General features: G+C 37.8%; 2 protein-coding genes across 2 annotated transcripts in view; one reads left to right on the top strand and one right to left on the bottom strand.

The window, feature by feature from the left end:
- Positions 1 to 10,050, top strand: part of LOC137996700 (protein FAM76A-like) — a 14,389-nt gene extending 4,339 nt beyond the window's left edge. Inside the window, exons 5-11 of the mRNA XM_068842236.1 lie at positions 26 to 122; positions 953 to 1,065; positions 1,532 to 1,681; positions 5,066 to 5,132; positions 7,551 to 7,613; positions 8,823 to 8,924; positions 9,440 to 10,050. Of these exons, the coding sequence (XP_068698337.1) occupies positions 26 to 122; positions 953 to 1,065; positions 1,532 to 1,681; positions 5,066 to 5,132; positions 7,551 to 7,613; positions 8,823 to 8,924; positions 9,440 to 9,529 (682 nt within the window). The 3' untranslated portion in view covers positions 9,530 to 10,050. The remainder of the gene's footprint in view (positions 1 to 25; positions 123 to 952; positions 1,066 to 1,531; positions 1,682 to 5,065; positions 5,133 to 7,550; positions 7,614 to 8,822; positions 8,925 to 9,439) is intronic.
- Positions 10,051 to 10,448: 398 nt separating this feature from the next.
- The window catches only part of LOC137996701 (CASP8-associated protein 2-like), a 9,210-nt gene continuing 7,158 nt past the window's right edge, over positions 10,449 to 12,500 (bottom strand). Inside the window, exon 4 of the mRNA XM_068842238.1 lies at positions 10,449 to 12,197. Coding sequence (XP_068698339.1) covers positions 12,021 to 12,197 — 177 coding nt within the window. The 3' untranslated portion in view covers positions 10,449 to 12,020. The remainder of the gene's footprint in view (positions 12,198 to 12,500) is intronic.

The raw sequence follows: 12,500 nt of genomic DNA, 5'->3' as shown, positions 1-12,500 counted from the left end.
ACCAAACAAAGAATTGTTCCTATAGATGTTTGAGTTCGGAGAAAAAGTATGGTCCACCAGTTTCCTGTCAGCAGTGCAAATTGAACTGTGCTTTTGAGAAGCCTATGGAAGCAAGAGACAAGGTACAGTGCACCTCTGATGTTTACACGTAGCATTAACTGTGCCCTTTAGTTTTTCAATAATTATTGTGTCAAAAACAGCTGCAAGCTTTTTTGCCCTCCTAATTTACATGCAATGCCCAAATTAAGCGATGCAACAAAGTCCGTGATCCAAACTGTCACTTTGAAGAGTGATGTTGTGCTGCCATCATGCCCGCCCTTTCATTATTTAATCGTTATTGTAATTTTAGGTGGCCAGTATGCTTTTTAAATTCTAACTATTGTAGTTAAACACAGAGTAAAATAAATTTGTTGCTTCTTTTTCTTACAGTTGTATATGTAAACAGGTTAAATTTGATTTTAGGTCAAAATGAGTTTAGCTCAGGTTAATTTGTAATTTCTTTGTGTCTGGTATTCATAGTCATGAATAAAGACAAAGAAATTACAAATCAACCTTGGTAAAAATCATTTTGGTCTGAAATCAGATTTATCCTGTGACGCGTATGTTTGGTCTGGTGTGTCATGAGACCTACAATGTAACTTAGGCTGAACCTCTATTATAAACCCATCCAGGGTTACAATTTCAGCCTGAGGTTATTGCTTTTCTACATGTACTTTTGTACCTGTGCAGAGTAAAGGGTTAAATGACTGTTGGAACATTTGGCTGACATACACCAGAAATGAGATTCACCTCATGACTTTTGCTTGGTTAAACTTTAATTACATTTTGTATTTCAGATAAAAGAGTGAACTTAAAAATTTGATTTACCAAAGCAAGTACATCAGTCAAACTATATCTGGGCACCTTAAGGTCTTGAGTATTTTTAATACATCTATTAATTCTCTATTCAAAGGTGGATGGAAAAACTCTTTGTTTGTTGTGCACATTGTCTTACAAGCGAATATTACACAGAGCGAAAAAAGGAGAAAAGAGAGTAGGTGGACTGTATGAACACAAAAGAGACAGGTTTGTGTGTAACAAAAATTTCTAAGTTAAGCCTATTTATTAAAATCTCATCTTGAAAAATTGAGAAATAAAGGTACAGCGTATAGACAACATTTTAGCTTAACAGCTGGGGACTACACTGGAGTCTCAAGTTGATTACTTGTAGGTGACCAGAAAGCACAGAGTTGTTCCCTGATAGCTGAAAGAAAAAAGTGGAATTTTGTGTGCCAACCGTAATGTTTTTTTGTGTTTCATGAGTTAAAAAGGTACAGTAACTATTACATGTATAGATCTTACATCAACTGTCAATAGTTTTCTATTTGTCCCTCAATGATAGTGTGTTCTGTATGTAGTAAAAGGGAAAAAAAATGGATTGATATCAGATTATAATTAATAATAATAATTATTATTTTTGCATCTGTTGTCCTTTTCACCTTTATGAATGGAGTTAGTTTCATAACATTTACACCTGTGTTTTTTTAAACAGAAAATCAAAACATGCAAAACTTTCAAAGAAGGAGAACAATGACAGTCCTAAAGATGGAAAAACTCCATCAGTCGCTGCTGCTGCATTGGAGAGAATTGGAAGTAATCGAAGCAGTCCTCTGAATGCTGGACTCTACAGTAGCATGACCAAGTAAGTTGAAATTCTCTGCATATCTTTCCATATAAAAAGTCATAATAAATTATAAAAAGCCAAATAATTGTATTATTGGATGAGGTTTTAATAATAATTATTAAGGTTTGAGCTAATTGTACAACTGTCATGTACTTGCCTTGGTTATTTGAAATTATGTGGCAAAAGAAGCCACAGAAGCCACATTTAAATATGTAATAATCAAATTAAACCTAATAGCAAACATTAATTTTAGCATGGTGAGTTTTTCCGCTGGCTAAGGAACAAACAAAGAGGAAAATGTTTTTCTCAAACACAGCTGGGACAATGGGGCCTAGTGTGTGTCACATAGTTTGTTGGCGGATCAGTTTGTTTTTTGCCATCAGCCATTGCCTTGGTCGGCCTGGCTTGGCCCCCAGTTGTGTGTGAAAAGCATCTTCTTAGAATTAACTACATGTATAATTTATGGTCTTGGCCAATAAGATGAATTTTGTCTTCTATAACATGGGCATACTGGGAAAAAAAACTGAATGCTCTTGATTCACTCAACCCTAGTCTAAGAGATAATATGCAGAAATGCAAGTACCAGTAATTGCATGTACAGTTGATGTATGCTGAATTTCATTAAGTGGCAGTGGGTATTCCCGTGCTCTTCTCCTCACCTTCAACAAACAGTAACTCATGTTTGAGAATAAAGACAATTTAATGTCATCGATCCGCTGGATAATACAGTTGACTCCTGATAACTCAACCCTCGTTAACTCGAACCAACATCTATATCCCCTGGATTTCTTTTATACATTTACTGCAATTTTACCCTTGGTAACTTGACTCCTCAATATTTTGAACCTCCCACTAACTCAAAGTACAATTTTTTCGTTTCCCTTCAGGTCGTTCTCTATATTATATTTTTATCGGCGATAACTTGACGCGGTAGGCTGGCGCAGTAGCCTCGTGGTTAGCATGCTCGACTCCGGATTGAGTGCTCGGGGTTCGGGTCCTGGCCGTGGACATTGTGTTGTGTTCTTAGGCAAGACACTTTACCTGTACTCTCACGGTGCCTCTCTCCACCCAGGTGTATAAATGGGCACCTGCGAATTTAATGGTGGGGGTAACCCTGCGATGGACTAGCATCCCATCCAAGGGGGAGTGAAAATACTCCTAGTCGCTTCATGCTACAGAAACCAGAGATAAGCGCCGGCCTGATGGGCCTTCTACGCTCGTAGCAGACTTTACCTTTTACCTTTACCAAAACAAACAGGGTAATGCTGTCCAAAATATTTGACTTATTCTGAAGCAGCCGTGCAATCTTTGTCCTTTTTTGCATTTACTAACTTCTTACTAACTGAGCACGAGGGCCGTACTGGGGAATATTGGCCCAAGGTCGTCGCAGTACGGACCGAGCGCAGCGAGGTCCGTACAAAAACGACCGCCCAAGCTGTTTCAAATTTATTTAGTGACTTGTTTTTTATAGCTATCGTACGCAGGATGTCTAAGTTGCTATTTAAACGTAAAAGAAAGCACTCAAAGCTCAGCTTGTTGTCGCAGACACTTGTTGTGAAGATGTAATACTTGGCGATAATAATTATCATTGAGCACTCTCTTATTGTTCGCATTTTGGTGCCACCATTGCGTAAATTTTTCCCAAAATAGGAGCGATTCGCTGCAATTGTATAACATGTGGACAAGCGATTGTTGCAGATGTCATCATCTACAAGGCCAGCGCGAAATAAACTGGAGAGAGATGGCAAAATATTATGTATTATTTTATACTGGAAAGCAATAAGCTTCGTTTCGTCTGTAACTAAGAAATGGAGTAAGTAGACGTTTATTATATGGCTTCTTAATTACCTTTTGCTTTGTTTTTGCAAGCCCGTAATCGGCCCGTGGGCATTATGGGAGAATAATGCCCTACAGTTCAGTCACAATTAGCCAATCAGAGCGTGCGTTATATCGGCTACAAACACAAGCCATATAATAAACAAAACATATCAGTCCAGTTAATGTTTTTTCGGTTTAGGGTACATTTAACTACTGAAACACTGCCGGTATCTTCATAAAGAGTTGCTGCTGAACTCCTTATGTCGATAAATCTTTCTGGTCCCTTGAGGTGCAGTGTGCATGGCACTTTCATTCCTTCCCCATCTCCCTGTTTAACTGCCTTGCCAGTCACCACCGAAGAACAATAGTTCTTCTTATCGGCAGGCAAAAATAGAAAATTGTCTTAGCAAACAGCCTGATTTGCCATTCATTAAAATAATGCCCAATAACTTGGCCAGCACGGTGTTGCACGCAAATAGCCCTTATGCGTGATGATGTCTGACTAGCTAATTTCACCACCAAGCCTCGAATTCGAAAATTTGGCGTGAGCTAAATCCCAAAGGAGAAAACTTGAAAAGAAACCCCACGTGCGAACATTATTGCATATCCAAACAACGTGAATAATTTTGTGCAAATGAGGCTTGGTGGTGAAATTAGCTAGTCGGACGTCATCACGCATAAGGCCCATTTCGTACTTATAAACACTGTTTTCTCCTATGTCCGGTCCTTTGTTTTCAACTCCCGATAACTCAAACCCCTGATAACTCTAACCTTTTTCAGTTTCCAAGGCTGTTGCCTAAGAAAATTTTTCCGGAGCCCTTCGGGCTTTCCACATTAAAAGTTAGTAACCCAAGTCATTTTTCAAGAGCCCAGAATTAATTAATTAAAAGTGAGGATGAATCATCTTGTGATAAGCTAGGCGCCCATTCGGGCTACTTGTTCAAAAATTTGGTTGCCCGTGCTCACAAGTAAGGCACCCCAGGCGATCGCGCGACCGTTAGGCAGCAGCCTTGGTTTCCCTTGATGGGTCGATTTTTGGGGGCTGGACTTTAGTTGTGTGAGGAAGACAAGAATAATATTACAAACAAAGTGTCCCCACATTTCTTCTCCTGCATTTAACCAACCTAAAACGAACACTGTCAGTGACACTCAATACACTGTGTCGAGTTGTTGGAAATAGGTAGCAATGCTCAGACTTAACAGGACACTTTGTATCAAAATCTTGCATGAATATAATTACAGTCATTCTGGACATAGGGGTTACGGTATTAATTAATAACCTACATTGTGTAAACTCCCGCAATCGCAACATCCAACAGTTTGGCTCCTGTTCGAAGCACTTAGGAGTTCCCTCAGTATGCCTGTCTTATGACAGAAAAAATTGGTCTTTCTTTTATTCATTCACTGGACTTGAATCTTACAATCTCCCTTAACATTAACATTAAAATTGCCTGGACTTTTTGAGAAGGCTGAAGTTCTGTCCTTTTAAAACACTCCTTGAATTCCTGGGCCAAAAGGGGCAAAACCTTCATTTATATTGTAGTTATAACTAAGGTTTGGTCTTCTTATTTGATGATTTGACAGTGATGCCAATAGTGAACCAATTATGTTGGAATCTCACATCACTGAACTTACTGAACTCAAAGAACAGGTACTATTATGTGTTTTTAGAGGTTATAATGGGCATGCATTTTAGTGTGGTGGAGCTTTCAGAAGATGTCACTGAACAGCAGTCTAACTGCGTGCTCCTTTTTTATTTTAGATGTCATACTGACTGTCTTTTATATGCTTGTATTAAAAGCATTCAACAATTTTTTCTTTTCCTTCTACATGTACTTTCGGGAGGCACGGTGACCTCATGGTTAGATTGCTTGACTCCGGAACGAGTGGTCCAGGTTTAGGTCCTGGCCAGGGACATTGTGTTGTGTTCTTGGGCAAGATGCTTAACTCTCAGGGTGCCTCTCTCCACTCAGGTGTATAAATGGGTACCGGTGAAAATGCTGGGGGTAACCCTACGATGGACTAGCATCCCATCCAGGGGGGAGTAGAAATACTCCAAGTCGCTTCATGCTACAGAAACTGGAGATAAGCCCCCGGCCTGATGGGCCTTTCTAGGCTTGTAACAGAGACTTTACCAACATGTACTTAAGAGTTTCTTTTATGACAGTTCTGGTTCAACGCGGAGACATTTATTTAGCATTAGAATGCTGAAAATGATGCAAAATTACACTAATTGTGACCATCCACGGGAAAACCAACAAAAAGGTGATGACACGGGCACGCGTGCATGACACGGCACGCTGAGCGTGACATACAACATGGCATATGGGCATATTTAATGAGTAGCACAATAGATGACACGGTGGCTTTTGTTGTGCACACTGAGACACTCCAAACCTTTTGTTTAGCATGGCGTGTTGCGGGTCAGATGCGTGCCAAAACAGGCACAGTAAAATATGAGGAAGCAAAGGTGGTGAAGGAACAGAGGACTGTTCTGAAACCCTTCAACACCAAACTGTTTCATTGTCCCATTGTTTCCAAGGAACTGCATAATTCAAAATAAAGCTTATGTAATCGACAGAAACTGAAACATCATTTATTTTTTTAAATTTGATGTATAAGGCGAAGAAGAAAGACACAAAAATTATGCCTGAATCCTAATCGACTTGTATTCTTACCAATAGCCAGCTTAGCTTGAGAGGAATATCGAAGCCCAAGCTTTTATTTTTCCAGCGCGAAATTAGTGTACACTAACTGTGACACTCCTGTACGATACTTACGAATGGATGGTAAAGAATGGTCAATAATGAAATCCATGGAAATCCATGAAAGGAACGCAATGACCTAAAGAGAGTGTCCGAAGATCCCACTGGAAATCTGCTGTTGGAAATTTGTCAAAGATGTTCGCTTTGTTAGTAAAAAAAAATAGAAACTTGATTTACGTAGGTTGGTTATGTATTTTGTTTGGTGATATTATATTAACATTATTTTGCGGGATTTTCCAGCTATTTCCGCAGGTAAGTCGGCCCTCACTCGGCTTTGGGAGTAGCGTGTTATACTTGGTTTTAGCGTGCATTTTGGCGCAGCTGTCGTGGAATTTCACTCACTCCGTGTCTTTTTACCTGGTGCTTGATTTTACTTTTGCTGACATGCTCTTTTGTTTGGTATAACACGCACTATTGTTTACAACTTGTAGTAGCAGACACAAGAAAATTTTAATGAGGCGTGCATTACGACACGGCACTCCTGTGTTAAAGAAAATTTCTTTTGTCTAGCATGCTAAAATAGCGTCATCACCTTTTGGTTGGTTTTCCCCTGGACGGTCACAATTAATACCATGACAGCATGTACAGTGTATGCATTCAGCATTTCATTCAAGGGACAGTTTCACAGTTTTGCGCACGTTCAAGCTTTGGACTGCTAGCAGTACTAAATTTTACAGTTTCTAACTGAACTAGATGATGTTCTTTAATCGCTGAGAGTATTAATAAAAGCAAATGTATACACTGAATGACTCAGGCCCAAATTAAATTTGGTGGAAGATACTGCAGGTTTACACAAATTTAGTTTTGACCATTGAAGCTATTGTACTGGTCAAAACACTTTATTCTACGTACGAATTCTCTTTGCATGCAGTAGGTTCATAACACAAAGGAAATGATTGCAAATTAAAGTAATTCCAAGTAATTCCTGGACCACTTCTATGGCATTGTTTCCATTTTCTGCATCGGTGCTTCCGATTGTTTCAATGACAATGGATTTGAATGGGCTGACGTGACAGTTTGCCCATGCGCACAGATGTGAAACTCTCCCTTTCATAGCTGGTTCGGATGCTCTACCAGTGAGCTGACATGTACAGGATACCTGTGGGTACTACATGTGGGTCATTAAACTGGGTTCAGGTGACAAGAAGAGGTTGGTTGTAAAATGCTCTTTAGTGATGCTGGATTGTTTCTTAGCCTCTTCTGGGTCATGTTCTGGACCATGTTTGCTTTAAGTGACCAATAAAATTGTGTTTCTCGTTGGAATATTTGTAACAACAATTTGAAATTATTAATATTTTTGTTAGGTTATGAATCTTAAAAAGCAAGTTCAACAGAAAGAACAAGCACTGATTGAAAAAGAGAAAAAGGTGACGGTTTTACGATACAGCTAAATTATCCTGGACCGAAAGGAGTTGAGACGTTTCCCAAATTTCAAACTTTTGGACCTTAACATTAACAGAAACTAAGCCAACAGTGCCCCTTCCACTCACTCCACCCAACATGTGTCGTTCAAAAATACATTGTAGGACGATGCAAATAACCCAGCTGTGCCACAACGTTCTTTTGGAGAAGAGGGGCATTTCATTAAGTGCACACTTGCATCCCCCAAAAAAGTAATATTTACGTAATTATTTATTATTTACATTGATGTTTCTTTGGAAGCAGGTAATATTAAACAAACTTTCTGCCCATGAGCGCTTTAGAGATCTTGTGCAAGCTTAGTATGGCGTAGTATAGAGCAGTGGCAGTGTTGATTTGGTGTTATGTAGTGTAATGTATTGTATTGTAATGTAGTGTAGCATGATTGTTCAATCTTCGGTGGTGGCGAATGGTAAATGCGAGACTTTGCGAGACGGCGAGACCAGCGTTTTTCTTTGCGAGCCCGAGACATTTTGACTTTTTAGATTGCGAGACCGAGACTTCATAGTGTTTGACACCTTCATATAAAAAACGAGACTGCAAGACGCACATAACCGCTCAAAAAACGAGACTGCGAGACCCGTGAAATGCGACTAAAATTTTGCGAGACCCAGAGTTTTTGATGAACCATTCGCCACCCCTAATCTTTCATTCACTTACATGTACACATGATTGTATATATGTTTGTGTACTTGTGTCTGTAAAATGTAGAAACAAAAAAAGTAAGAAAAAGATTTACAGTGGAACCTCCATTCGAGGGAAAACCTCAGGACAAAGGCAGGTGTTCCCTGAACAGAGGCTGGGTTGGAATCAAAGATTAGTATTAAAATTTTTCCAGAACCAAATTCTGTGTTCCGTGAATAGGATTGTCACAAGGGAGAAGTTTCACTGTAGTTCATAGAAAGATGTTGTTTTAGACGTGGGCAAGGAGGTTAACTCAACAATTTCGTAAGGATAGAATTGTAGTAATATCTTGTTCACTTACCAGTTGGTGCATTGTGGTAGTGAGAAAAGAAAATGGTGTACATAATTTTAATTATGACAGATTTTGGATGGCCTTTTATTGCACCCTTTTTATTTTGTATGATCCATGAAACAGGTGGTTTTTTTCCACTCTGCAAGTTCCTTTATTCATCTTTTTGTTGAAACAACTTTAGATAACTGAACTTAAGGCTGAACATTGGGAAAAGGAGAAAGAATTTCGACAGAAGATTATCCAAATGCAAAAAGATCATGCAGATCGGATAGAAGGTTTACAGGTGTGTGGAAGCTAATAATAATTATAATTAATTTTTGTAGTTCACGATAATATTGGTAATGAATGATTACTGTAAAATTTCTCTAGCCTGCCTGTAGCAGGCATATTTTATCGAGCGAGTGCTAGATACAATTTATCCCGATCAAGTGTTTTGGTCACCATATTGGATTGGCAGGATCAAGGAAAGCATGGAGCAAGTATGATACTTGTTCCATACTTTCCTTGATCTTGCCAATCAAATATGGCGACCAAAACAATTGATCAGAATATATCTAGCACTTGCTCACATGTACGCCGGCTGCTTGTATGCAGGCTAACATTTCTCTTTAAAAGTGAAAGCTTAGAAGATTTCAAAGTAAAACGTAACAGTGGAGAAAAAGAAAGGGGTTCCCTTGCAAGTTCCCCTAATAATATTATAATAAGATAATAATATTCTTTAAAACTGTTTGGCAATAATGAATTTTACAATCTCACTAATATGGTCATGATTATTTTGTATCTTATTCTTCATTGCAGGTAGAAAGTCGAAATCTCAAACGACAAGTGGCCTTGCTCTCAAAGGCAGACAAAAGTAAACCAGAAAAGCCTGTTATCGCCTCTGGCTGATGTAAAGTCAAGTTCGTTGATAATGGTTTTGGTTATTTTTAAATTTACAATATTTAAGTTTATTTTTCTGACAAATTCTTAGCTCATCTGATCAATTAGGGGATTTTATGCTATTATTACATTTGGCTGTTTAGCCTATTAGTAAATAACAATATTGGTTATTCTTCAAACTGGGACTCCTTAGGGTGACAGCTACCAGTTAGGTGTCTCCTTTGTGCCTGCGGCCACAAAGACAAGTTAAGTGCAGCCTTAGGTTGGAGTAAGTGTGTGTTTTGTTTTGGGAAGGCACAGTGGGTAAAGGGGTTGAGTTTTCTGAAGTGTGTCTGCCCAGAACAGAAATCTTGTACTTGTATATTCATACTCATACTCCAATTTGTGGCTTAAATATTATTTTTAAATTAATTCGTTATTACCGGTATTAAATTTTTGATCAAGATGTATAGTTGTTGAACTCAACATTAATAATAATAATCATTATTATTATAAGGCCTGTATACAATAAACATGACACTTTTTTCATGCTTTTGTAATTTTTTTCATTCACCAATGTTATTGCAAAGGTAGTGCTTTCCCCTCAGCTATTTAACTTTAGACTCTGAGTCTGGTCAGCAGTTCCATGAATTGCATAACCTTCCAAAAACTCGCTAGAAGTCACATGCATGAGCTGTAAACCCGATTAAACACTCTCCATTAGAATTTTTTATACAAAGAATAATAAAGAGCCCACCTTGTTTTTCTTGTATGCTAATAATTATCTTCCCCTCCCATTTTGAATCTTTGTTTGTACTCCCACTTGGGACACGCATTTTTTGGAATATTTTTGAAACTGTTAAAAAAAACTTGGAGAAACGTGTTTTATCGGGTCTAAAAACACTGTACGCCTCATTTATTTAGACATTAAATTGATCAAAAGCGAATAAAATGTTTCATGTTTAATTTTTTGCTGCTTTTACAGTGTAGTTAACTAGCTACTCTTCTAATAATCATGAAAACTTTGGCAATAAGGTCCTTTGCTTTTAAGCTAATTAACCCTTCCACCCTCTGTTAAAGAGGTTTCTCATTGATGAGTAAAATCAAATTAGAATTTGGAAAATGGTGAAAGTAGCTGTCTTTGGAGGCAAAGGACTGCAAGCAAAACTAGCAATGGGAAAGAATTTTTTGGTGTCAATCTGAAGTCACTCTCTGTTATTAAAAAGGCCAAAGTTTAAATCACTAATTTGCAAGCACTGTCAAAAGTAATTCATAAACAATTTTTATTTAGTCGCACTGGATATTCTAGTGACTCAAGAGGTGTTCAGAAATACAAAAACGTTTTTGCAATCACTGGTTTTTAACCTTGTTCCTTTTTTAGGAAAGTGTAATAAGCCAGGCAGACATTGTAGGTGAATTTTTGCTGACATCATTGTTTACATTTTTGTCTCATTAACATACGAGTTTGCTGACAGAAGGCAACAGATTATAAAACATAAAAAGAAAGTGTTAAAGTCAGTCAAATTTCCAATTTTAAGCCCTTTGGCTTTGAAACGAACGAGTCATTAGCCATCAAAATTCTTGAGTGGCGAAAGCACTAATAAGCCCATACATTCTTTTCAAATTTTCAAATTTTCACAGCGTCGTTACTTAGAGATTAACGTGGTATTTGGTAAATTGTGCTCAAAGTCTCAGAGGTAGCTCATTATGCATTGCATTTTCAATAGTTCGCACTGATTTTTTGGCTGATAGATTAAAAAAATGATGGGCTCATGCTAATGAAGCCAAAAATGTCAACAAAGATTCCCCTAAAGAGTCCTCAGTTTCAAAGCCACCACATAATGAAATGCACGCATACAAATAATTATTACAGAATGTTGAATCCTTTACATTCAAGTAATGCACACATATAACATTGCTGTAGATGGATTTTAATCAGAAAGTAATACTATTATTCCTCCAAACACATGTATCATCTATGTACAGTTTCAACTTATTATCATAATTATTTATACACTTATCCTGGACCATTACCTGCACAATTAATAAGGTGGCTGTTGGTCACATCAATAATTTTAGTTCAAGGTCACTGTTAATTTTTTGGAAGTAGTTATTCGCAGTTCTTAATAATTTCATTTCTTGACTTTGTAAGATAATCAATTTTTTTTATTGCCGTGTGTATTAATTATTTGTAAGGGGAAATAAAAATATTTCTTTTTGACAAGCTGTCGCAGCTACATGTACGTGTATTACAGTGTGCACCTGTTTGTGGCGAAATTGTCATAAATAACTGGAATGCAAATATAATATAGGTTTAAAATTTTAATTCCCCTTAATCAGAATGTGTAGAAGAGTTTATTGGAACTACTCCCTTGATACGCTCTTTATGGATGTAAACATCACTGTTTATCAGTATGTACAGCAGCTGCTGTAGATTCTAGCTTGGAAAACATTTTCCTCTCTTTGAGTCTTTTGCACAACAATCTTCAATCTAACAAGTATGCAGTCTTGAGATTTATAATCAACTGTTTGCTGATGCTTCACGTTGAATTGCTGCCAAGAATCGTCTGCTTCTCACTTCTTTATCTTGCAGAGTTTTAATCTGTGCATCCTTTCGTGTAATCTCTTCCCTTGCTGTAAGGTACAAGCTAGAGATGTTTTTTTTAAGCACGAGGTTTTCATCTCTAAGCTTCTTAATCTGGAATTAAAGACCAAACAGAACAGATGAATCTTTGGGGATGTTAAGCTCTGCTTCCAAGTACTGACCTACAGCTGTATGCAAGAAGTGTTTTCCATTTGTACTGAGTCGGGCGAGTACCCAAGTTTTCCAACTATGGGCAAAAATTTTTAGAGACCTTTAAAATGAACAGGTTTAGGACAAAATTTATGTAACTTGGGATAAGGGCTAAATATGGGCCTTAGAATGGTATCAGAAACCCATAAGGGTTGAAACGTGTAACGCGTGTTCACAGCTTCCGAATATTCAGTGCGAACTGATTGG

Source organism: Montipora foliosa, chromosome 3 (assembly GCF_036669935.1).
Source record: "Montipora foliosa isolate CH-2021 chromosome 3, ASM3666993v2, whole genome shotgun sequence".
Classification (NCBI taxonomy): domain Eukaryota; kingdom Metazoa; phylum Cnidaria; class Anthozoa; order Scleractinia; family Acroporidae; genus Montipora; species Montipora foliosa.
Note: the sequence above shows the minus strand (reverse complement) of the source record. Positions and strands in the feature narration are given on the sequence as shown.